This window comes from Schistocerca gregaria, chromosome X (genome assembly GCF_023897955.1).
Source record: "Schistocerca gregaria isolate iqSchGreg1 chromosome X, iqSchGreg1.2, whole genome shotgun sequence".
Taxonomy (NCBI): domain Eukaryota; kingdom Metazoa; phylum Arthropoda; class Insecta; order Orthoptera; family Acrididae; genus Schistocerca; species Schistocerca gregaria.
In genome coordinates, this window is record NC_064931.1 from 382778986 (window position 1) to 382806881 (window position 27896).

At 36.7% G+C, this 27896-nt stretch overlaps 1 protein-coding gene across 1 annotated transcript in view; it reads left to right on the plus strand.

The window, feature by feature from the left end:
• The window catches only part of LOC126297751 (calcium-dependent secretion activator-like), a 1391877-nt gene that overhangs the window by 1273729 nt on the left and 90252 nt on the right, over positions 1-27896 (plus strand). Inside the window, exons 30-31 of the mRNA XM_049988921.1 lie at positions 9131-9247; positions 11881-11985. Coding sequence (XP_049844878.1) covers positions 9131-9247; positions 11881-11985 — 222 coding nt within the window. The remainder of the gene's footprint in view (positions 1-9130; positions 9248-11880; positions 11986-27896) is intronic.

Genomic DNA, 27896 nt, shown 5'->3' on the forward strand with positions numbered 1-27896 from the left:
CCTTTCAGATTCTCCAAAAGTGACCCCTTGTTTCAAGACACCCACCATTAATGTCTCACTCCTATGGGAAAAGCCAACTCAGCTAATGGGTTGCATTTCCTGTGTATAAAACACCTCCACCTCCTGGGAACGATTTGTGTGTACTGTTTTCAGTGATTGGAATTTTTTTATTTTAATTATATGTTCTATTGCTTCAACTTAATTAAACTATGTTTTCCTTGATTAATTACATTTACTTTTAAAGGTATTGTACATAATGGTACACATCAGGGAAATGCAGCAAGCAACATGAAGGATAATATTGTCCATTCCATGTGTCTTCTTGGAAGCTTCATTCAACATATTTAAAAAGCAGTCATGGTAGCCATTTAGGGAAGTAATTGCAACAGCTATAGATTTTGACACATGCTGAAATTGTCGGTGCCTGTCATTTGGGGTTTGAGATCATACCTGGATTGCTGTACAGAATCAGAAATGATTTGTGTAAAACAATAAGTAAAACATCATGTTCTCCAAAATAAATGATCCATTATAACCACATGAGTGAATTAAAATCCAACAGACTCACAGTATTATGTTTCACCATATGACTTTCCTGGTGTATAGGCAGAAGGAAACTGAGGTGGTTGTTTGCAATTACAGCATCCTCACTTTACATCATGTAGTGTGAGTAATGCCTACTATATTGTAAACTAACTAACCTTCTTGCTTTCCAGTGTAGTAGTTTAAAATCCTTCTTTTTGTTTAACCCTGAAGTGGGTGTGCCTGAGTATGAAGTGCACCAACCACAAATAAAATTGTTTTACACCATTCCATTGTTGTTTCACAATTGTAAGCATAATGATAAATTGTGTTGCCCTACATCTGAGGGAGGAGCTGTAACAGTGAGCTGGGTGAGGAAATACTTATATCCCATCCTGGAAAATAAATTACATTATGAGCTAGTAGCTCTATCCCACAATGAGGAAGTTCCCTACAAGATAAGTAGTTACTGAATGAGTGGCTGGTTTGGTTCTGATGCAACTTTGGTGTTTAATGCTTTGAGTTGATTAACATTCTGGGGTAATATCAGTCCATGGTAACAGAGTGATATAGTGAAAGTTTATTTGACTGTTGTTCAATTAAACAGTGCTTTAACTCACAAAATGCAAGTTTAACTTATCATTGTTTCATTAAACTGAGATTAACATGTGATTTTACTGATGCATGTTTACTCTTGAACATAAAGAGTTAGTATTTACATGGTCAAAAGTACACCAAACACCTGATCATTAACGAAAAATGGCACATCTAAACGAGAGTTAATAAAATGCAGTCAACAAGTGCAGTTGAATATCACCTTCCAAATACATTGGGAAATGCTGACTCACAATGTATTTGTTCACATACTAGTGGTGAAGTGATCAGCCAAATATTATGCAGCAAATTAGTGAAAGTACTGAGATAGTGCTGGCAAAGGATGTAATATTATTATTTTATTTATTTCATTCTGTATTCCTAGGAATGGAGCAAGCTGTTCAAGATCCAGCTAATTAAGAGCTGCAGTTTTTGTCAGCTAATCATCACCACAAGCTGATAATGGGGTAAATGGGGATATCAATTGTGAATAAGTAGAAGAGGCTTATAAGTTCTGGCATATGCCTCACAACCAATAGAAACCTCCCAACAATTTTGGCCAGAACTGTGGAACTGGAACCATATCAGTTTATTTCTGGGACATCATCTGTCTCTAATGACCTCATTGTTGATGGGATTTGAAGTGCTAATCCTCTCCTCCTGTGGGACATCAGCCTACATTGAGGATGTTGTCCCAGCCAAAAATCAGAGTGCTGTGTACATGTGAGAGTGTAAGGGTAGTGCAGTGGTTTTTTTCTGAACAGAGTGAAGCATTGTTGAAATGTAAAATTTTTCCCTATCTTTAACATGACAACTCTAGGCATGATAGTATTTGAGAATGTAAGTTTTTATTATTAGTGGATCAATCTGTCTTCAATTTTGTTGATAGTATCCAGTGCTATATTGGCTTTACTATCAAGCAAATTAAACAACTATTCAACAAATATCCTTAGGGGATAGGTATAGAGCAATGTGTTGTATTGTTGTTCAAAAACAGGAATTGAAGTTATTCCATATGTTACATAATAAATTTGCATTAATAGAGGATGTAAGTATGTTTTTATGAATTTACCTGGTTAAATTGGCCTTGTCACGTTGATCTTCAATACCTTCCTGTGATGTTAACAGAGCTTTATAAAAATGATTTGTATGAAATTTTATGTATTCTTTACGTTAATTAGTTAGTGGATCACTTAACCAGTATGATAGAAGCAACTATGCTAGTTTTTATCTTCTTGAAGATTTTCAAATTGGTACACAACTATTCGTTATCATCATGATCTTCAAAAATAATTTATTTTTATTGTGATTTAACAGTTCTGTATAGGACATATGTATGAGCATATTAATGATCTTTTACAAAGGATTTGGGGAATCACTTCAGCACTGAAGTATTTTAAAGGTGATAGGTGACTATACTTTCTGATTTCATTTTATTAATAAAAGGGTTTCTAAACTATTACAGTGCCAAGAAAAAGTGTCAGTTGGTTCATAATGTGAGACAATTACTGACACTACATGATACAAACTGAAGCTGCTCTACTTGTAAACAACCATCCCAGTTTCCTTCGCCCTATACACCAGTAAAGTCAGAAGGTGACCTGTACTACTGTGAGTCTCCCTCAAATTCTATGTTAACAATAATGGATCATTTCCATTGGGAAATGTGGTGTTTTACTCATTGTTTTATATAAGCTGATTCTGATTCTCTAATTTCCTTATATTTTGCACTCAAAATGTCTATTTCAGCTGGAATCCACATATGCAAGAATAATAAAATCCAGTGGAATCTTGACTGAGTGCTGCGTTCCTATCCTTGCTTATAATAGTTTACAGTCACTGTGCACAACATTTCATTATGGAATAAAAGTTGGTTAAGAAACTGTATTTCATCCATGAAAAAATTGGCTTACAAGTCTTTTATGAAGTAGGAGTGACAGAAGCAATAGAGGAGATCCAGTGAAGAGTGTCAAAGGATCATTTAGTCAGTAGATGAACTTTATGGAGATGCTCGATAAACTCAATTGGATGTCATTACAAGAGAGTCATTATGTGTTGTGGAGAAGGTCTCTGCCAAAGCTTCAAGAGTGTACATTCAGCATATTACTTCCTACAAGATATGTCTTGTAAAATGAGCACAACAACAACAAAATCAGAGAAATTAGATTTCATATGTAAGTTTATCTATAGAAATTCTCCTCTTACATCATTCATGAATGGAATGGAAAAGGAAGGAATTGTTAGTGGTACCAGAGGTACTGTCCACCAGAACATAGATGTAGACATAGATGTAGATACTACAGACTGTTTCAGCAGAGTATAAAAACCATTTTCATCCCTATTGGGAAAAGGATACATTGCTGTTCATGATAACGATGACTTATTGAGCTGCAGAAAGACTTTTACACATTATAGTTATTGGCCAAAGCCTTCTTCAGCAAAGAAAACTCATAAGCTAGCACACCTTTTGCAGACACAACTGTTACCACCTGCAGCACCAATCCAGTTTTAACTGCTGATGATAGCAGTCATGTGTGCATGAGATGTGCTTGCTTGTGTGAATGTGTATGTGTTGTCTTTGCTGCAGAAGCCTTTGGCTGAAAGCTGTAATTTGTAGCATTGTTTTCATTGTGTCTAACTGGAGCTCAATATGTAATTTTTATGGTGAGTGTCAATCTATCCTTTTCTTAATATTATTAATGTTCCAACCTGGAGTTTTCATTGGGTCATTTTGATCTCTAGATAGAGAAGAATATTCTGTATGGAAATTAAAAAACTCACCAAACCATAACATACCATCACAGTCTAATCTGTAACTGAACAGGGTTTTAATTAGTACTCAATGGCCTCTGAACTGAAACTTTTACAACCTGTTATTGTATAAAATAATCTTGTGGGAATCACCAAGAAACTTGTACTTCTAGCAGTAAAATCCAAGTAAACCATCTATGTTCTTCATTACAAAGTTGTCAAAAATGCTAAGGTACATTTGAACACCACAGCACTTTACTAGGCATGATCCTATTATTGGTGGTACACCATTCCCTTCCTTCAACCTTTGAACTGACTTACCCAACCAGTTGTAGTGGGGCCTACAGTTTAATATGGATTTTGAACCATCTAATAGCCTGATAACATTTAATCAGTGAAATCCATTAAAAAACCTGCATTCTCTTACACAGACTCCAACCATGAGCAAAAGCCAGGAACTATTTTCTGGTGGCAGGTGATTAACCTGGCTGAAAGTCTTTCAGCAGAGAATGCTGTAGTACAATATCACATCCAATAGACACCTAATATTTTCTCTGAAATTCATGACTAGAAAACACACTGAAACATTGCTTCAACATGATTCTGCAACTCCACTGTCAACCTTAGTTGATTTGATAAGAATTAGATTATTAAAGTCAGTGTGTTGGCCACACAATATTTTATTAAAATTGATTACTGGTTTCAGATTTGCAGCCATAATCATTTCTGTGTGGCAATTAAGTTGAATATACAATATAACAATATTCTGGCAATATCTCATAAAGTTTAAATAAGTTGCACATAAACTCAGGTGTGAATGTTAAACTCATATAAGCTTTTCAAGACATTCTCAAAATCTGGTAATGTTATATATGCCACTTATCCAAGATTTTCAAGGTGTGCTCAGAATCTGATTATGTTGCATTCCACATTTTGTCATTGTTACATTTGTGTATGAAAGTGTCTTCTATGAGAAATATGCATTTTTAAAGCAACAGATGTTATGAGTTTTCTTCCAGTTCATGTAATTTATACAGCTGATGGCCAATAAATATGCTTTTCTATAAATATCTCACAGCTGTAGCCAGTTACCTACCCAAATTTTTAATATCAGTGAGGCACAATTGGGATCGGTAAACACATACCTGGATGTAACACTTTGCAAAGATTTGATATGGAATAATCAAATAGTCTCACTCATGGGTAAAGCAGGTGGTAGACTTCAGTTTATTGGTAGACTACTAGGGAAATGCAATTGGTCTGTAAAAGAGATTGCTGACAAATCACTCTTGCAACCCAACCTAGAATAATATTCAGGTTTGTGGGACCCATACCAGATAGGAGTAACAGGGTATATTGAATGCACACAGACAAGGGGAGCATAAACAATCACAGGTTTGTTTGAGATGTGGAAGAGTGAGATGAATGTGTCAAAGAAACTGAACTGGCAGATTTGTTTGATTTGTGCAAGAATGACATGGATGTGCTGAAGAAACTGAACTGGCAGAGTCTAGGAGAGAGACATAAAATCTCCCGAGAAAGCCTACTCACAAAACATCAGGAACCAGCTTTAAGTGATGACCCTAGCAATATACTACAACAGCCTACATATCATTCCCGTACAGATCCTGAGGACAATATTACATTAACTACAGCACAAATGAATGCACTTAAGCAACCATTCTTCCCAGGCTCCATACATCAATGAAATAGGGAAAGACCCTTATAACTGATACTGTGGGAGATACATTTTGCCACGTACTTCACAGTTGTTTGCAGAGAATAGATGTAGATGTAAATGTACTGAGTCACAGAGAATTAAGATGGGATTTACCAGTAGCTTCCACATCCAGAACAATGAACCACACCTATAAAGCATATAGTATGAATGAGCAAGAGCTCCTAGCCACAGTGTTGGCAATGAAGCCCTACTGGCTGTATGTTTAAGGATGAGACTATATCATATGTACTGATCATAAATCCTTGAAATGGTTGGTACATGTAATTGATCCATCAAAAATATTAATGAAATTCAGAATGAAACTGGTAGAATATAATTTTGAGAATTTGTAGAAAAAGCTGTTGCAAAACATAGTAGCAGATGGATTGTCATACATACCACAAAATCCAGCTGCAGTCACTAATAGTGTAGAAGAAGCCAACAAGAGAGAACGGGACAAGCAGCAACCAGTGATTGAAAGAAACGAGCTATTTGAACCAATGTCATATGTCTCTTATAGGCTGACACAAAAGGATAAGAGCTTTATTTCCACATCCTCCCTTCTGTATTCGATAATGAAAACATGCCACTACAGAAATGGAAATTCTGCATGTTTCCTGCTAAAATGCTTTTATTAACTAGGATCCCAATTTAAAATTGTGGTAGGTTTCATATTCTCATTCATCAACATGTAAACTGAGTGCACTAAAAGTTTGATGAAAAAATCATAGATGCAGTGAATAGGTTTGGCATAAGAGTATAATATTGACACTCTTTCTATAAGTTTTCAGAACATGTGCACTTAGGGATGTGAATTCTGGTTAACACTAAAGTTCATGTTATCCGAGCTTCTATCATTTCATGTATACAGGGGCCTAAAAGTGTTTAGGGGGAATTTTATAACAATTTATGTATGAATCCAGCTATTTTAATGAAGAAAAATGTATTATTGTTGTGCATATAAACACCTTTTTCAGTAATAGGCCATATTTAGGAAAACGTTTGTCATAATAGGTCATATTTTGGCCAATGTTTGCCAAAAGTGCATATATTTCTATTATCTTTAAGGACATAAAAATAAAAATATGAATATGTTGCTCACATGACTAGTTTCAGGTGATACTGTTATAAATTACTGCAAGAATTACTAAACAGTTTTTTTAACCAGGACTCCAGTGAACAGACAGCATAACACGTTAGTCGTTTCACTAACATAAGACATTGTTGCACAGGGTCAACAGAATGCTCTCGAAGCCAAAAAACCTAATTTTCAATGCGATAAACATTGCACATGTGGTCATGCTATTCGTTTTGAATACAAATTCAGTCTGGTTCAGCATGTTGAAAGTAAAGTGTCCCAAGAGTTGTAGTGTTTTGTTTGTGATTTTGGAAAGAAGTTTCTCAGCACTAATGGGGAAATATTATTTTGTAAACTATTTGAAGTTAAAGTTAGTGCAGAAAAAGCTTTAATGTGCAACAATGCTGTAATAACAGCATACACAGCAGCTGTATGAAGAGAAGTGCTGAAAATGTCAAAAGACAAATACTGTTACTTGAGCAGACAAGTTAATCCTCAACCACGAAATCATCCTTAAAGACTTCAGTGAGATAATGTTCTCTTGCAACATACCACTGAAGAAGCTGAAGAATTCATGCTTCAGATAGTTCTTGGAGCAGTACACAATAAATCCAGTTTCAGGTGAATTTACATTGAGAAATAACTATTTGTATGTGCACTATGAGAAGGTACATAGAAAAATACAAATTAATGTAGCTGACTGAAAGTCTGGGTATCCATAGACGAGACCGCTGATGTGAGTGGGTGCAATGTTGTATATGTTGCTGCTGGTGTTCTGAAACTTGACAGGTCTGGAGAAATGTACCTCCCAACAAGTGAAGCTCTCAAGAGACTAAACAACTTGACAATTGCCATTTTGTTTCACAGCTCCATGAAGCTACAGTGGCTAGATGGTGTGAACAGAGACAATGCTTTGCTATTATAACAGATGGTGTTTCCTACATGGCTAAAGCAGCCAAGTGTCTTCATATTCTTTATCCCAGTGTGGTGTATGTCACTTGCCTTGCACATGCATTACACAACGTTGCAGAAGAGGTGAAATTATATTACCCTGATGTGGACAAATTAATTTCCTGTGGCAAGAAAATCAGTGTGAGTGGTCCACTATGGGCACAGAATTTATAGTGGCAAGCACCTTCACTGTCCTTCCCTCTCAGCCTCCTCTTACACAGTGGAGTTCTTGACTTATTGCTGCTGAATATTACTGTACCAACTACATTGAACCAAAGAAAATCTTTTGTAAGCTTGGCAACAATGACTCAAGTACCATCAAACCTGTGAAAGAGGTCTTTACAGATATCTTACCTGACACTACACAAAGCTGACTTTTCAGTAGCATGAAAAGCTATCACTGGACTGGAAGCTACTGGTACTCAACTGTGTGATGCCTTGGATATTGTGCAACATGTGCAGAGTAAGTTAGGTTGAGCTCATGGCCATCTGGCTGATGAAGTGAACAACAAATTGCAGTGCTCTCCTGCAGAATCCTTCATATTCTACATTGTGCAAAATTAGTGACAGTCTTTCTGGGGATGCCATAACATTTGAAGACAATGAACCAAAGCTGACCTGCAGTGACCTTGCTGCCTCCATATATGCTCCTGTGACATCCTGCATAGCACAGAGGAACTTTTCCAGGTACTAAACTATCCTCAGCGACTACTGTAGATTTTTGAAAATGGAAAACCTGAAAATGAATCTGCAGAAACTAGACATTGACAGTATATTTTAACTAATGTGGAATACTTCAAGCAAGTGGTCTGCTGTCATAAAATTGAGTTTATTTTTTGGATAGGTGTTTTTGTTTCCTCTGTACTTAATGTTTTTTTTCAGATTCATGCAGACATTTCAAAAATAAGTGCTTGTTAATTCCAAGCACTGCAGAAAGTAAGTGCAATACTCACAAATTGTCCAAAAGTTAATTTTGTATTCCATGGTATATAAGAATCAGATTTCATTATTTTTAAGTAATTAAAATCTTGGGTTGTTTGTGTATCTTACAGAATTTGTCTGCAGTAGACATTTCTGTGTGTTAAGGCTGAAGGCCTCCTGCATAATGAGATTTATTGAATGTGATGAATGAAGAAAAAAAGGATTAATTTGTTTCTCATGGTGAGACATTTTACTTTTGTGTGTTACTTAATTTTTCTTCCCCATTGATCATGAAAAACACCATTCAATTTGTAAATTATGCGATTCTTGCGAACTATGTGCATTGTAGGTAACTCTAAATCCTCATGTGTAGTGCTACCTCTGTGAAATTCTAGGCACACACTATACATTTTTTTGAAGGGTAAGTATATAAACTTAAGTAAATTAAGTATTTACTCCACCCTGTGATTATGAAGCCAGTGTTTGTTCCATTGCCTGTGCTGGATGAGCTATTTTCCCTAAGACAACAGTAGCATTATAATAAATTTGAGTATATTACAAAGACATTGAACATTTTACTGTTATTTTTTCAGAATGTTTCTGGTTCTGGTAAAGACATGGGCCAAGCTTACGTAAATTTCACAAGGAACTGCATGGATCAGATACGTGGCAAAGTAAATGATGAGTTATGGATTCTTAATTTTTTTGAGGTATGAATGTTACCTGACCATTCCTTCTAAAATCTTATGTGATCATGTCACTGTTACACTATAACATGACTAATACAATGTGTCATAACAGAGTTTTCATTTAGAACTGCAAGTTAACTCTTTACAAAACTAGGGTCAGTTTAAAGAATAAATGCTCTGGTTTCAGAGATATTTAGATATGATAAATTAAGAGTATTTCCTCTGCTATCAACAGCAGCTTATAAAAGAAATATAAACAGCATTCAAGACATTTTCTTATATCACAGTAACTTTAGCTTCTTATTGCTGTGTATTCATATGAGTTTTAAGTTGTGGTGAACTTTGTTTGAAGCATTTTGTTGGCATTTCCAGTTGTTAATGTGTGCAGTAGAGACCTGTTTCATGTCTTACACACCAGGTGCAATAATTTAGTCATGGCTGGCTCCTAGAATCTCAATAATTCTGAAAGAATGTAATCTACTCATGTAGCATTTTCTTGACCTAGGTCTTACAGTGTTCTGTCATATTCTTCTCCCATCTCATCTTCTTCTATGTTCTCTTCCCTTTCTATAATAATGCTTTCAGCTTCATTTCCCTTGTATAGCCCCTCCATATAGGGCTTCCACCTTTCAGCTTTTCCTACTTCACTTAGTACTGGTTTCCATCTGAACTCTTCATGTTCATGCACCTGCACCTGTTTTCTCCAAAGATCTCTTTAATTTTCCTATACATGGTCTCTGTCTTTCCCCTAGTGATATGTGTTGTGTAATCCTCAATTTGTCCTCTAGCCATTCCTGCTTAGCCAATCTGCACTCCCTGTCAATCTCATTTTTCAGATGTTATTATTCCATTTTGCCTGCTTCATTTGCTACATTCTTATATTTTTGCCTTTCATCAATTATTTCCTGTAATCAAGGATACCTATGCCTAGGTGCAAAGAGGAACTATGCCTCTAGCCCCACCAGCTCTCAGGAAAAGAAAAAGTGTAGTGTAGTCAGGTCTTTTTCTTTCAAGAAAATGTTTTAAAGTCAGTATTACACAGGTTTTAATAGGGTCAGAAGTGGAAATTTTTTATGGCTACTTACAAGTCAACATTCATCTCCAAAAATATTAAAAATACTCCATACCCCCAGGTCTTGTGTGCCCCCTCCTCACCTCCACTTCCCTGAACTGTCATATGGCTGTCATTGCCTGTAATATTCAAGGATTTCTAATGGACCTTGTCTTTCTACATATTTTATACTCTGCTACCTTAACTATTTTATCTCTCAAAGGTACACATTCATCTTCTACTGTGTTCCTCTACCCTGTAGTAGTCAGCTCCCTCCGAAACTTGACAACCTCTGGTTGTTTTAACTTATCCAGGTTGCTTCTCTTTACTTTCCCACCTTCTCACAGTTTTAATCTAGACATCATAACTAATAAATTGTAGTCAGAGTCCACATCTGCTCCTGGAAATGTGTTACAATCCTAAATCTGGTTCAAAAATCTCTGTCTCTTCCACATATACAACCTTCTTTCATGATTCTTACACAAAGTATTAGCAGTGATTAAATTATGCTCCATGCAAAAATCTGCCAAGAGAGTTCCTTTCTATTCACTTCTCCCAATGCATATTCACATACTTCTTTTCCTCCACTTCCTTTTCCTACAATCAAATTGCAGTCCCTCATCACAATTAAATTTTCAGCTCCCTTAAGTAATCACACATTTCTTCAATATCTTTGCCATCTGTGAAGCTAGTTGCCATGTAAACTTGTACCATTGTGATGGGTGTTGGCTTCATGTCATTCTTTGCTTTACTAATGAATTCACAGTGCTACTCATAGTAGCTTACTTAGGTTCCTATTTATCATATTATTAGACCATAGATGCATGACCATAGACACACACACACACACACACACACACACACACACACACACACACACACACACACACACACACAGGGTGGTAGGGTATAAGTTCAGATATTTTTATTGGTGCCTGTGAACAATGTACTGGACACCATTACAGTAGAATTTACATCATTTGCAGACTAAGAATTATATCAATTAGGAGTAGTGTGTTCTTAGGTTGGTTAGTACTTCCAAGTACATACGGCATTAACATTTATTTTCCCCTGGGCAGAAATCCAGGTGTTGAAATGTGGGCATGTGGATACAAAATGGTTAGTCTTTATGGACAGTCATAGTCCACTTAGCGGTGCAGTTGTGACCATGCGGAAAACATCAGGTAGTAAATTATGTGATCTGTTTGCGAGAAGACTGTCAGAAGCAGAGGAGAAACAACAAGTGCACTGGAGTGGATACATGTTAAGATACCAATGATCACAATATCTGCATTTATACCCCTAACATCCTCTGTGTGTGTGTGTGTGGGGGGGGGGGGGGGGGCATGTATGTGTGCATGTGCACACTGTTAAGAGCAACACAGATATGAATAGTTAAGATGTAATGCATAAAGCTGTACACTTATTTTATAACTTAGTAAATAATATAATATATTTCATTTTAGGAGTGTTTGATACCAAAACATTAAATTTTCAAAAGGCTGTATCAGAAAAGTAGATATTATTGTATATTTTAGAGTTCCTGGACTTACATTTTTTATGCTTGTGTACGTGTAATTATTTTCTTCCTTTCATTTTACAGCAATGGTACACAGCACAAATTCAGCTGTTGTGTAACTGGCTTTCAGAGAGACTAGATCACTCTTTGCATCTTTATCAGTGCACATGCCTTGCTCACATAATTAAGGTATGTTATTAGAGTATTGAATCACTTTAAAATGTTCTTTTCAGTGTGTGGATGTGTGTGACTGCCTCATAAAGTTGTTTGGACCTCTAAAGGACTAATCACTGTTACTTCTGAAACTAACTTTTACAAGATTCCTTTTAATTTAACAGTATATGTGTGTGTTATTGTCAAAAGTACAATCCTATGGGTATCAAGTGAAATTTGTGATGGCACTGAGGACCTTTTGATAGACAGGATTTGGCATGTTATCTTGGATGGAGAGTCATCAGCAGATGTAGGTCAGGTGTGCTCCAGGGAAGTGTGTTAAGGCCCTTACTGTTCATGTTGTATAGCAATGATCTTGCAGACAATATTAATAGTAAAATCAGGTTTTTGGCTGATGATACAGTTATATATAATGAAGTACTGTCTGAAAGAAACTCATTGATATACAGTCAGATCTTGATAAGATTTAAAAGTGGTGCAGAGATTGGCAACTACTTCTAAATGTTCAGAAACATAAAATTTAACACTTCATAAAAGAAAAATGTAGTATCCTATGACTATAATATCAATGAAACACTGTTGGAATCAGCCAACTCATACAGTTGTCTGTGTGTAACACATTTTGGGGATATGAAATGGAATGCTCACATAGTTTCAGCCGTGGGTAAAGTAGATGGTAGGCCTAAGTTTATTGGTAGAATACTGGGAAACAGCAATCAGTCTACAAAAGAGATTGCTTACAAATCAGTCACATGACCAGTTCTAGAATACCAGATAGGCCCAATATACCAAGAAGGGCAGCACAAATCATCACCAGTTTGAGAATTGTATTTTATTCACCTCATGATGTACATTTGCAATCCATGTGGTTTGTGTACAGGAGCTATGTCAAAAATTTATAATACAATTGCAATGATTGTTACACTGATAAATAATAGCACTAAAATAAATACTAACATGATAATAATATTTCTTGGAATATGTAACACATTGTATGCCAGCTTAAATTTCCATTTTGTCCTATGTGAATTCCTTCCACTGAGTAATAACATTTCAGTGTAAATGCCTCATATAACTTACTTTCAAGTGGACGTAAATTCATCTGCATTAACATGTTCCCTTTTAATTTATTACAGATTTTCATTCCCATGTATTGAGGTCCCTGGGCATATAGTCTGAGGCAGTGGGTGGGAAGCATGAAATTTTCTTTGTTTCTAGTATAATGTGAATGGACAAGATGGTTTATCTCAAATAATTCATGTCTAGTGTACAAAAATATAATACCCTCATATATGCATAGAAATGGGAGAGTTAATGTTTTCTAAATAATGCATTACATGGGTCTTTATGATTTGCAGTGCACATATTTAGAACATTTCTGTATTTTTAGTATCCGCACCATGTTTATTGAATTACCTCAGAAACCAGTACCATACCTAATAATGGATCCAAAGTAACTTTTATAGGCTACTTTTCATGTGTCCATGTCAGTTACAGTTGATATTATTTCCATTGTAAATGCAAAGCTGCTCAGTTTGTTTGCCAGTTTTTCTATGATTGCCTGCCAGCTCAAGTTTTTATCTCCATTTAAACCTAATAATTTGACTGAGTCAACTTCCTCTATATCTTGAGTGTTGTGAAAATCGTAATCTGCACACAATTTGACTCTTTGGTTTTGAATTGCATCATGTGCCTTAGACATGTTTAGATTCAATCGATTTAGCTGAGGCTAAGTTTCTAAGGTACTGAGGGTACTGACCACAGATTTGCGAATTTTAACTGAATCCTGATTGTAAACTAAGATAGATGTATCATCTGTGAACAGAGCTGATGGGGAGCTGATATTTAATGGTAAGTCATTAACACAGAAGAGAAATAGGACTGGGTCAAACATGGAGCCTTGTCGAACACTCAGATGTAATTTTTTTTCCGGTCAGAAAAATAATATGCGCCATTTAAAGAGATGCTAACGCTCTGCTTTCTGTTTGATAAGTAGGTTTTAAGCCATTGTAGGGCACTGCTGCTAATGCCATACTTTTCAAGTTTGTAAACAAGCAGTGTGTGTTTCACAGAAAATTCCTGTCACCTGATTTCTCTTGTCTAATTTCCTCAGTGAAACTGTTCACAGCATCTGTGGTGTTTTTCCGCTGCTAAAACTAAATTAATTGTATAGAATAACAGAATATTTTGCAATGAAGTTTTGGATTAGAGCAACAAGCAAGCTATTCAAATATTTTAGATATGACTGGGAGATTTGACATAGGATGATAATTTCTCATGATTTCTCTTGACACCTTCTTGAAGAGTGGTTTGACTTTAGCATATTTTAGTGCCTCTGGAAAACAGTCCTCCTCAAAACATTGATTTATTATTTGAGCTAGTGGGTTTGCAATTTTATTGTGTACCACTTCAACAACTTTTCTGGGTATTCCATCGGAACATGCAGATTTTTTTGTTTCTTAATGTTAGAATAGCATTTTTTTACATCCTCCACAGACACTTTTAAAACTTTTGGAAAGTTTTCAGAGTTTTCACTTAGGCCAACAGGATTTATGTTGCTGTGGTAATCTGTTACATCTACATCAGACTCTCCTATATTTATAAATAATTCATTAAAGTAATCTGGTATTTGAGTTGGACTTACAGTAGTATTTCCTTCAATGACAATTTTTGAAATTTCTGAGTTATACACTTAACACCTAACTCAGATTTAATGACTGAGCACACAGCCTTTGTCTTATATTTATGATTTAAAATTACCCTATTATTTGCCAGTTGTTTTGCTGCCTTGACACTATTTTAAATATGAAATTAATATCTTTATTACATTTTAATTCTCTGTGGAGTTGTCTTTTCCTTAAACTGGAAATTTTTGTGCCCTGTGTAATCCACTTTATTTCGTTTGTCATTCAATGGCTCAATGAACAATGCACAATAATCTTAAATACCTAGATCTAGACAAAATGTATACACATCATATACATAATTAGTGAGAATATTTTCAATACAGGTTGCTGACTGGCCAATAGCTCTGGTAGATTCCAAGAATTTCAATTTTAAACAATATTCATTTACTAAGTTAGTGAATCTTGAAGCATAGTTACTATCACATGTGATATTAATATTAAAATCAGCAGCTATTACAATTTTTTTTCATTTTTCTCTACAAAGGCTCTAGCATAATTTGAAGCTTAGACAAGAACAGTTCTTTTGTTGACATCTCTGAAATTCTATATATTGAGATTATAATAACATTTTCTAGTGAGTCCACTATTTCTACACAACAGCTCTCAAACACATATTCTTCATTTAAATAATTAAAACAATTACTGGTCTCATAATTTATATCACTGTGTAGAAGTGTACATGAGCCTCCACATAACTTCTTTCTTCTGCTAAAGATACTTGCTGAGCTAAAGTTCCCTATTTCATTTAAAATTTTAATTGTGTCCTCAATAAATCAGTGCTTATTTAAACAAACAACTTTAATATTTCCACATTCTGACACAATGATTTCCAATTCATCTATTTTGCTGCTTATATGGTTTGAAGCATCAGTATTTGTTATCTGTTCATTCCATGGGAGAGTGTCACAGAGATACTGATGGAACTGAACAGGAAGATTCTTGAAGGTAGATGTCAACTATCACAAGAAAATGTATTAATAATTATTACTCTAGGAATGTACAAGAATTCCCTATGTGTTGCTCACATAGGGATTGTGAGGATAAGATGAGAATAATTACTGTGCATACAGAGGCTTTCAGACAACCTTTCTTCCAGTACTCCCAACATTAATGGAACAAGAAGAAACCCTAATAACTGGTACAATAGGATGTATCCCTGCCATGTATCGCACAGTCATTTGCAGAGTATAGATGTAGATGCAGTTACATAAGTAACCATTCTCTGAAGCAGCACAAATGTAGCACTCAACTGCAACACTAGTCTTCAGAATATCAAAATTTAGTTTGCAAGTACAGTAAATAAAATTTATCCTTGTCTTGGCAGGAAACAGACACTTAAATAAACATAAAGCAGCTTCTCTCACACACAGGATGGGATAAAACTGATTGTGGACAGTACCAGACCATACTATACCCTCAATATGTCAGTGAAAATACATGTTCAAAGCTGGTGGTAGCATAAAAGATTGTTATAAATTATACTAAATGCTCCCTCCAAAAATTATTTTGAGCAGTTAATCCATAAGCCCTCAAAGAGTGTAAATGTTTGCAAAAACAAAAATTATCTCTTAGCAACAAACAATACAAAATAGGGAGCATCGTCATGGATTAGTGATCACAAGATTGTTGTAGTGATACCGAACACTGTAACATCCACATCCACTGAAAGTAAAATGTATCTTAAAAAAAAAAGACAGATAAAAATTCACTTGACGTCTTCCAAGAAAAACTGTCTCCACTTTTTCCCAACTAGCCAAGTAAATATACACCAGGTGTGGCCTGAATTAAAAGAAATAGTATCTGTGGCAATTAATAGATTTCTACCAAATAAATAAATACAAGATTGTACCAATCCCTCATGATACACAAAACAGCTCAGAACACTGTTGCAGAAACAACAGAAAAAGCATGCCAAATTTAAAAGAATATAAAATCTCCAAGATTAATTATGGCCTACTGAAGCCGAAAACATAGTGTGGAGTTCAGTGTGACATGCTTTTAATAGCCTCCACAGTACAACTGTGTCTTGAAATCCAACTGAAAATGTCAATAGGTTCACCAGCGGCAAGACACACTCAATACCTTCACTGCACAGTATCAATCATAATATTACCACAGAAATCACCACTAAAGTAGAGTTATTAAACAGTTCTCCCAAATTATTTCACCGTATAAGATGAAGTAAATATTCGAGAATTCAAATGAAGAACAACTGGCAACATGACTAACTCAGCAGTAGATATCCACATTGTAACAAAGCATCTTAAAGCACTTAATAAGGCAAGTGTCCTGGTCCAGACAGCGTCACAGTTACGTTCATTTCATAGTATGTTGATCCATGTAACCGACATTAGTTTGCAGTAGAATATGGAGCATATATTTCATTCAAAGATTATGAATTACCTCAAAGGTAATGGTCTTTTGACACAGAGTCAGCATTGTTTCAGAAAATATCAATCTTGTGAAACACAACTAGCTCTTTATTTACACAAATTAATGAGTGCTGTGATGGGGGATCTCAGGTTGACTTCATATTTCTGGACTTCCAGAAGGTTTTTGACACCTTTCCTCACAAAAAACTTCTAATAAAACTGGTCCATCCCGATAGCTGTGTGGTCAGCATAACGGATTGCCATACGGGCCCAGGTTCAATTCCCGGCTGGCTCAGAGATTTCCTCAGCTCAGGGAGGTGTTGTGTTGTGTTGTCTTCATCATCATTTCATCCCCATCTGGTGTGCACGTCGGCCAATGTGGTGTAGAATGTAATAAGACCTGCACCAAAGCGACCGGACCTGCCCTGTCAGGGGCCTCCTGGCCAATGACACCAAAAGCTCATTTCCATTTTTTTTCTAATAAAACTGTGTGCCTATGGAATATTGCTTTGGTTGTGTGACTATGTTCATGGTTTCCTGTCAGAATGGGCAAAGTGTGTAGTAATTCATGGACAATCATTGAGTAAATCAAAGTGATATCTGGCATCTCCCAGTGAAGTGTTACAGGCCATCTGCTGTTTCTAATCTATATCTTACATTTAGGAGATTAACTGAGCAGCCATCTTTGATTGTTTGCAGATAATTCTGTGATATACCATTTATTAGAGTCGTTATAAAATTTAAACCAATTGCAAAATGACTTAGACACAATATCCCTAAGGTGCAAGAACTGGAAATTTCTGTGGATGAGGAAAAGTGTGAGTTCATCCAAATGAGTACAAAGAGAAATCTGTCAAATTACAGATATGCAATAAAAACCATGTATTTAAAATCTGTCAATTCAACTAATTACCTAGAAACTATAGTTATGAACAACTTAAACTGGAGTAACTACATAGATAAAGTCAAGGGGAAGGTAAACCGAAGACTGTGCGCAATTGTCAGAACACTTAAAAAATAACAGAACACAGCATGTCATTCTCACTGGAGAGAAGTCTTCCAAAGTAAGAGTGATTTCAGGTGAGCCACAGGGAAGTGTTGTAGAACTGTTGCTATTCACAATGTATACATATGGCCTTGTGGATAACATCGGACGTTCACGGAGGCTATTTGCGGATGATGCTGTACTATATTGAGAGGTTGTAACAATGGAAAATTGTACTGAAATGCAGGAGGATCTGCAACAAACTGATGCATGGTGCAAGGAATGGCAATTGAATATCAATGTAGACAAGTGTATTGTGCTGTGAATACATAGGAAGAAAGATCCTTTATCATTTAGCTACAATATAGCAGGTCAGCAACGGGAAGCAGTTAATTCCATAAATTATCTGGTAGTAGGCATTAGGAGTGATTTAAAACGGAATGACCATATAAAATTAACCATTGGTAAAGCAGATGTCAGACTGAGATTCATTGGAAGAATCCTAAGGAAATGCAGTCTGAAAACAAAGGAAGTAGGTTACACTAGAATTGTTTGCCCACTGCTTGAATACTGCTCGTCAGTGTGATAGGGTTGGTAGAAGAGATAGATAAGATCCAATGGAGAGCAGCACACTTTGCTACAGGATCATTTCATAATCACAAAAGCGTTACAGAGATGACAGATAAACTCCAGTGGAAGACTCTACAAGAGAGACACTCAGTAGCTCGGTACAGGCTTTTGTTGAAGTTTCGAGAATATACCTTCACTGAGGAGTCAACCAATATATTGCTCCCTCCTACGTATATCTCACGAAGAGACCACGAGAATAAAATCAGAGATTAGAACCCACACAGAGGCGTACTGACAATCTTTCTTTCCATGAACAATACGAGACTGGAATAGAAGGGAGAACCGATAGAGTTACTCTAGGTTCCCTCCGCCACACACCATCAGGTGGCTTGCAGAGTATGGATGTAGATGTAGATGTAGGTCTACTAAAGAGACTGCTTGCACTATGCTTGTCTGACCTCTCCTAGAGTAATACCATGTGGAATGAGATCATTACCAGATAGGATTGATGCAGGACATGGAAAAAGTCTAAAAAATTTAGCCTGTTTTGTGTTATCATGAAATAAGGGAGACGGCGTTATCGATATCATCACCAAGATGGGGCTGGAAATCATTAAAACAAAGGCAAGTTTCATGGTGATGAGGTCTTTTCATGAAATTTCAATCACCATGTTTCTCTTCTGAACATGAAAATATTTTACTGTTGCCAACCTACATAGGGATAAATGATCATCACATGAAAATAAGAGAAATAAAAATTTGTACAAAATAACTTAAGTGCTAATTTTCCCAAGTTCTGTTAGATAGTGGAACAGTAGAGAAATAGTCTGATTGTGGTTCGACGAATTGTCTGCCAGGCACTTGAATACGCATTGCACAGTACTCATGTACACATAGATGTAGGTAAATGTCAACAATATCAACAAAGTAGGTGCCAATTTCAAGAAGAGAAAACACTGATGTCTCTTCCTGTTACTGTGAAAAATTTTTTGACCTTTATCACTTGCCAATGACTATACGTGGTATAAACCAATATTGAAGAAACCAGTTGCATAAAAATAGTGCTCCTTTACATTTTAATTCATGTCAGGCATGGCTCGGGTGTTTAATATGTCACAGATACAGGGTGTTTCAAAAATGTCCGGTATATTTGAAACGGCAATAAAAACTAAACGAGCAGTGATAGAAATACACCGTTTGTTGCAACATGCTTGGGACAACAGTACATTTTCAGGCGGACAAACTTTCAAAATTACAGTAGTTACAATTTTCAACTACAGATGGCGCTGCAAGTGATGTGAAAGATATAGAAGACAATGCAGTCTGTGGGTGCGCCATTCTGTACGTCGTCTTTCTGCTGTAAGCGTGTGCTGTTCACAACATGCAAGTGTGCTGTGGCCAATATGGTCTATTCCTTAGAACAGAGGATTTTTCTGGTGTTGGAATTCCACCGCCTAGAACACAGTGTTGTTGCAACAAGACGAAGTTTTCAATGGTGGTGTAATGTAACCAAAGGACCGAAAAGCGATACAATAAAGGATCTGTTTGAAAAATTTCAACGGACTGGGAACATGATGGATGAACGTGGTGGAAAGGTAGGGCGACCGCGTACGGCAACCACAGAGGGCAACGCGCAGCTAGTGCAGCAGGTGATCCAACAGCGGCCTCGGGTTTCCGTTCGCCGTGTTGCAGCTGCGGTCCAAATGATGCCAACGTCCACGTATCGTCTCATGCGCCAGAATTTACGCCTCTATCCATACAAAATTCAAACGCGGCAACCCCTCAGTGCCGCTACCATTGCTGCACGAGAGACATTCGCTAACGATGTAGTGCACAGGATTGATGACGGCGATATGCATGTGGGCAGCATTTGGTTTACTGCCGAAGCTTATTTTTACCTGGACGGCTTCGTCAATAAACAGAACTGGCGCATATGGGGAACTGAAAAGCCCCATGTTGCAGTCCCATCGTCCCTGCATCCTCAAAAAGTACTGGTCTGGGCCGCCATTTCTTCCAAAGGAATCATTGGCCCATTTTTCAGATCCGAAACGATTAGTGCATCATGCTATCTGGACATTCTTCGTGAATTTGTGGCGGTACAAACTGCCTCAGACGACACTGCAAACACCTCGTGGTTTATGCAAGATGGTGCCCGGCCACATCGCACGGCCGACGTCTTTAATTTCCTGAATGAATATTTCGATGAATGTGTGATTGCTTTGGGCTATCCGAAACATACAGGAGGCGACGTGGATTGGCCTCCCTATTCGCCAGACATGAACCCCTGTGACTTCTTTCTGTGTGGACACTTGAAAGACCAGGTGTACCGCCAGAATCCAGAAACAATTGAACAGCTGAAGCAGTACATCTCATCAGCATGTGAAGCCATTCCACCAGACACGTTGTCAAAGTTTTCGGGTAATTTCATTCAGAGACTACGCCATATTATTGCTATGCATGGTGGATATGTGGAAAATATCGTACTATAGAGTTTCCCAGACCCCAGTGCCATCTGTTGTTGACAATTGTAACTACTGTAATTTCGAAAGTTTGTCTACCTGAAAATGTACTGTTGTCCCAAGCATATTGCAACAAACGGTGTATTTCTATCGCTGCTCGTTTAGTTTGTATCGCTGTTTCAAATATACCGGTCATTTTTGAAACACCCTTTATGTATATATAATATTTTAATGTAACAACAATAAACTGCTAAATTACCCTAATAATTTAATAATGTAAAAATATAATGTATGCTCTTGGACCTGTCTAGTGATATGTCACCTCTCGTCTGTAGTGTCTGCTGCTGTGTCCGGACTATTTTCACAGTCTTCACTCCCATTTCTATTTCCTATGGAATCTTGATGTTGTCTCTATTGTGTTTTCAGAAGCTTGAGAGCTGGATTTCAGATGGTGCTGAGGTGGCATCCAGGATCATGACTAATGAGGTTCTCCATGACCTTGATCTTGATGCATTACTTTATGACACTGTCCCACTGTCTTGGGGTCTGTGTCACAATCTTGGTGTCACTGTAGTTCACCAAGTACGCTAGTTCTAGTCAGTGCTCCACTGTTTTTGATTTGGTTGCCTATCTATGTCTGGTATGCTTCAGGTGTTCTTTACACTTTGTGTCCACCATCCTGGTGGTCTGGCTGATGTGTGACATCCCACAAATGCATGGTATGTAGTAAATACCTGGTTTCCATAGCTTCAGTTCATCCGTTACATTTACCAGCAGTGCTATAATTTTAGTAGGTGAGCGGAATATGCTTTTGATGTTGTGTTGCAAGAGAATTCTGCTCATGATTTTGGCAGAGATTGGTTCAGCATATGGAAGATCTGTCACCCTCTTCATCTCTTCTTGTTCTTCTTCTGGATCCTTTGGTGGAGTGGCAAGGGGAAGTGCCTTCTGAATATCTCTGGAATAGTATTCTTTATTCCAGAACACCAATTGTAAGTGTTCTATTTCCATGCCAAACTGTTGGATCTGTGCCCAATGGACTAGAACCTGAGCACGCTGCTTTTCTGTGCCACATGGTGGCAACTATTGGTTTGTAGTTGTAAGTCAGTGTGAGTATGTATGTGCTACACACTAGGCCCAAAGGTGCCTTCTGCCTTCCTTTTGACTAGTACATCCGGGAATGAGAGTAGTTCATCGTTCTCCAGATCTATGGTGAATTTTATGCTAGGTAGACATGAATACAGATGATCCTGGAAATCATTGAGCTTCTCCCTGTGATGGGCCCAGATGACAAATGTCATCCACATACATAAAAAACATTTTGGTTGATTTGTGGCTGATGTAAGTGCCTCATCTTCCAATCTTTTCATAAACAGGTTGGGTAAGACTGGTGATAGAGTGCTGCCCATCAAAAAATTGGCCCCCATATAGGAAGTACTTCGAGATCAAAATGTGCCTGAATGCACCAGAAGAACGTCACTGAATTTTCTGCACTAAAATTAATTGAGTCATTCAGAGGAACCCAGGTGAACAGGGTCACCACATTGAAACTGATCATAATGTCAAAGTCTTAAGAAATCTTCTGAGGTCTGAATGTGGTATACACATTCACTCACATGTGGTGAAGCATGTTCTTCAGGTATGTAGTTGTGGGGTAAGTAGCCATGCAAATGTTACTGACAATTGGTCACAGAGGTGCCCCACCTTTGTGAACTCTGAGCAGTCCATACAATCTGGGTGGCACTGGTGCTATAGGTCATAGCTTCTTTATGACCTTTTCCAGAAGGTCAGTCCCCTTCAGAAGAGCTCTGGTCTTTTTGTTCACTTTATCAGTGGGGTCGCTTCCTACTGGTCTTTATGCTGGATCCTTGCGAAGCTGTCACACCTTTCTGTCATAGTCCGCCTTCTGTAGGGTGACTGTAGAGTTCACCTTGTCTGCTGACATCACCACAATGCTGTCATCCTCCTGGAGTTGCCAGCCTTGCACCACCTGAGATGTTTGATTTGGACAGCTTGGTCCTACTGAGCATCCCTAATTTATCTCATCAAAATTCTTCACTACAAGGAAGGGTGTTGGCCACTTTCTCAGTACACTGATGAAGGCAGTGACATGAATGTTCCTGGGGGGTCACTGTGAATCTGAGATCACTGCTGAGTACTTTAAAGGTGATCTCATCAAATTGCTTGCTACTCAGATTGACCACCATGTGAATATCCCTGTTGTGCTGTGTCTTGTTGTTGAGGCCATCAAACTTGGCTAGTTGGATCCTGTTGATTTCTTCTTGGTGCATTCTGCTAGGGACCATGAGGCAACATCATCCCAGTATTAACTGGTTAAGGAGATTGCTATAACAACGACTCCCAGGATGCCACATGTAGTTGGCGGCACACATTGTGCACTCTGTCCCTTACCAGCATGAGGCTCACTAGGTATTTGATTCTATTTGATGTTTGATCATGACAAATAATGGTACTACATCCCATCCTGGCATCTCAGCAGAAAACTGAGAGAACTCAGCACCCTTCCTTTCATCTGTTGAAGGTTATCTAGCATTTCAATGTTTATCTCTCTGCCTGTGATACAGAAAGAAAAGGTTTAGGATATAATCCATTGTTAATTAAATCAAAGATGTACTTTCTCTCAACATAAACCAGAACAAAAATGATCAGATGGAACAAATACTGAATTTCTCTCCACTGGATTAGCACATGATTAGTATGGAGTCTTGTCAAACATTGTTATAGATATTGGAGACCTGTGAAGTTTTGACATATTATTTTGATGTTCTGTGCCACATTTTTTTAAGTATTCCTTGTAATGTGAGTGCATTTGTTTCACAATCACAGTCAGTTCAGTTCCCAGTTGAGCCAGTTTAAGTGTGTATTTCTGAATAAAGTCCTGAGATATTTTTCCACATCCTGTAACCTATGTTGGTTTGTGTCCTTGATTTGATGCACAGTTGTAACAGTCATCAATTGAATATGAGCATGCCCTTTTTTTATCAGCTAACTTGCATGATACTTTGTTATTGAAATACTAAACGATACGAAAGAACAGAAACAGTTTCCTGAGACACACCTTCAGCATCACACAATATTGCATTATCTCATAAAATATTTATTTATTTATTGGCCATTAGAGTTAATAAAACTGATACATAATGCATCATTACATATGGCTATTGAAACTAAACAGTTTTATATATTTATGGCATTTGACACTTAATTCATTTATATACACAACTAAGTACAAAATAACAATGAAAACAATCAGTTATTGACAAAGTTATTTACTTGGATAAATAATAATAAATGTCATGTGCCTGGGGCCTCCTGTTGGGTAGACAGTTTGCCGAGTGCAAGTCTTTTGATTTGACACCACTTTGGCAACTTGCGCGTTGATGGGGAAGAAATGATGATGATTAGGGCAACATAACACACAGTCCCTCAGCAGAGAAAATCTCTGACCCAGCTGGGAAAGGATTCAGGGCCCTCAGTATTGACATTCTGTCACACTGACCACTCAGCTAAGAGGGGTGGACACTTGGATAGACAAAAAATGTACTCACCAAGTGGTAGTAGAACACACACATAAAAGACAGTTGTAACTAGCAAGCTCTCAGAACCAGTGGCTCCTTCTTCAGGAAAGTTTTGTTTCTTATCCTGTACAGTAAGTCTACCCTGACCCATAGTTCCAGGTACCTTTACCTAAATATACCACTTTTCCTAGAGCTCTCCAGTCTTTTCCTTCACCCCTCTTCCTTCCCCTTCAACCCTTCTGCCTGAAAAAGGAGCCACTGGCTATGAAAGCTTACCAATTACAACCATCATTTATGTGTATGTTCTGCCACGGCTTACTGAGTAGATTTTTATGTATCTAAATAAATAAGTACAAAATGCAGTACAATTTTTTTACAAGTTATGCGTATTTCCAATAAAGTATATCTACTGTTCATATCATTTTATTTCCATTTAAATTTTAATTTTATTAGTTTCGTACATGTCAGACTTTTTTCGTGGGCTCTCACAGTGATCAAAATATTTATTTAAGGTATAAAACAATATTCTCCCTTTCTATTTGCCTAACAATGTGACTAAGAATATTTGTTTTATCTATCTGGGTAACAGTGTTTTGAAGGACATTGGAAATTCAGAAAATTTCTTTTCAAACAATGTTTCTACTTGGTAAATGACTATGTAGGTCAGTAAATATTTTCTGAAGATGTTTATATTAAGGCAAAACTGAAAATACTGTCTCTTGCCCCTAAACATTTTATTATATAAGCATATGTAATATACAGCTGTTGTGTCATGTAAAATCTCTACTTGATTACTGTAGTGTACCTAAGGACTTGCTGTCTAATGAGGACAAAAGTAAAACCCTGTGGGAAACAAACTATTGAGTTATAACACCACAAGCTTATATGTATATAAAGTGGTTTTACTGTGTGTTCTATGATTTAGTATTATTCTCTGTTCCTCCATATCTTATAGCATTATATATTTTTGTCTGTACTTTTTCATTAAAATATCTGTATGTTCCATTTCCTTGAAATAATTTTTCATAAATTTACATGTACACTTGGATAACACCCAAACAATATTTGTTATCTATGTATGGTTAAATAAAATAAATAAATAAAAACTGACTTGCAGTTTCTATAAAATGTCATTTGTAAAGTTTCATTAATATTGATTCATGCAAACTGATAAAAGTGGAATCACAGTGTCTCATATCAATTAGTGTCTCACTACATGTTCACATCATGCAACATGCCATACAATTAATTATTTAGCATGACAACCAGCCTCCTGGGTCGCACTCCTCATGTAATCTGAATAGGTACAAGATTACCCTAAGACTGAACTGCGTATTGCTACACTGCGAGGTTCCTTTGGTTTGCTTTTTCTTGATTATTTGTTCTGTATGAGCAGAGATTATTTTCATTTACTATGACTGTATAATTATCTTCCTGTGAAATGTCTACAATACAATCGATAGCCATGGTCCTATTATTAACAAATTTAGTGTAGGCTTTGTTTGTATAATATAATTTGTAAGAAATCAGTAGTAATGATGTTCAACTATCAGTTTGTTTAAGGCCTATTTAGGTTAATTCAAATTAAAATCATCACACAATATTGTTTTTTATTTATCTTTATGTCTGATCACTTTAGTTAATGTAGCATCTAACTCCCTTATACATAATCTTGGACTACTGCCAGGTGACCTGTTAATATTGGTGATACTGCAACATTAATTATTTATTACTATACCTATGGATGAACAGTCAAAGTTAATTTTTCTAGGTTAGGTCTATTCAGCATCACAGGTCTATGCAACAGCCTTTTCTGCATATACATATAACCATGACCATGTTTACAAACTGGCCTACCAAAATTTGATGTTCATGTATCAGTCTGTAAGTTACAAAGAGAGACCTGCACCTGAAACCTGTGTTGAGTTGAACATTTAAAAGTCATTCTGTTTGAGGTACCTATTAGGACTACTTTATTGAAAAGTTCACATCTGTATCATGACAGTGCAGAAAGGGGACAGATGCACTGGAAGTATTCAGCATCAAGTTCTCTTCAGATTTATATTCAATATAAATACACAACACTGTAAGCAGACACTTTTTTTGAAATATACATTTTGTACAGTAACTAGTTTTCAAATCTTCTCAGGCTCATCTTCAGATGGGATTCATGGACATTACATGTTTTGCTGGGTTTTGAACTTCTTCAGGCTCCATCTGAAGATGAACATGAATATTTCGAAAAAGAAACTGGTTGCAGTTTTCTGTGTTTATATTCAATACACGGTCAAGGGTTCTACAACATCGCTAATGCATAAGATTAATTTTAAACCCATATTAATCCAAGGAATTTGTGGAATTCAACACTCTCACATCCTTCAGAATTTATAAGACCTGATATCAAAGCACTTTTATAAGAGTGTTCAGTTTACTCAATGTATGCTGCCACAAAGTACCACCATTCCCCATTCATATATGTATTAACAAAACCTATTACATTACAAATATGTTATTGTATGGCATGAATACCCATACACTAGATAGTGATAACCTTTGTACAATGATCTCTGTAATTAACCCACAACTGTTTTCATTACAATTTTCCAAAGGTATCTCTGTTGATATCTGCTGAGTTATGTTAATTGCCATGTTAGTACAATAGGACAAATAACTTTGCTATGCCACAGATATATTCTTTATCCTTACCTAAACTATACCCCGTGAAATGAAGGAGTACGTGTTCTTACTGTCATGATGGTCTGCAACACTTCAGCCTGACTGTGCAATCACAGAGAGTAGTAGGTATAAAGAGTAGATCTGCCACATTGTGATGGAGATCATTCATCTTAAAGTTTCTATATCTCTTTCTAAGGAGTTATGTGTGGAATGAAATATTCCTGACCTCCTGCCATGTGATGGCCAGCATTCTGTTGATGACTGGGAGACATTTGGCAACATGCTCCCAATATTTCATTCATTTCCACTGAGTTGTCTATATGTTGTTTTACTAGAGCAGTGTAGGCATATATTACACCTCATTACACTGGGAGGTGAAGTGAGAAGTTTAATAGATCATGGATATACTCTTGGATTTCCTTACAGCATTACTTAATATGTTATACTGCTGTTTGTAATATCATAGACTTCCAGCTCTTAATCAGTCTGGTTATTTGTATGACCCTTTTTTGAAGTGAAAACACTCTGGTATCTACAGTGATAGCAGACTACTGATTGATGACTTTATTGCTATTATTACACATAGTTATTCAGGTATACTTTAACTTTAGACCTGACAACTGGCTTGTTCTAAATTT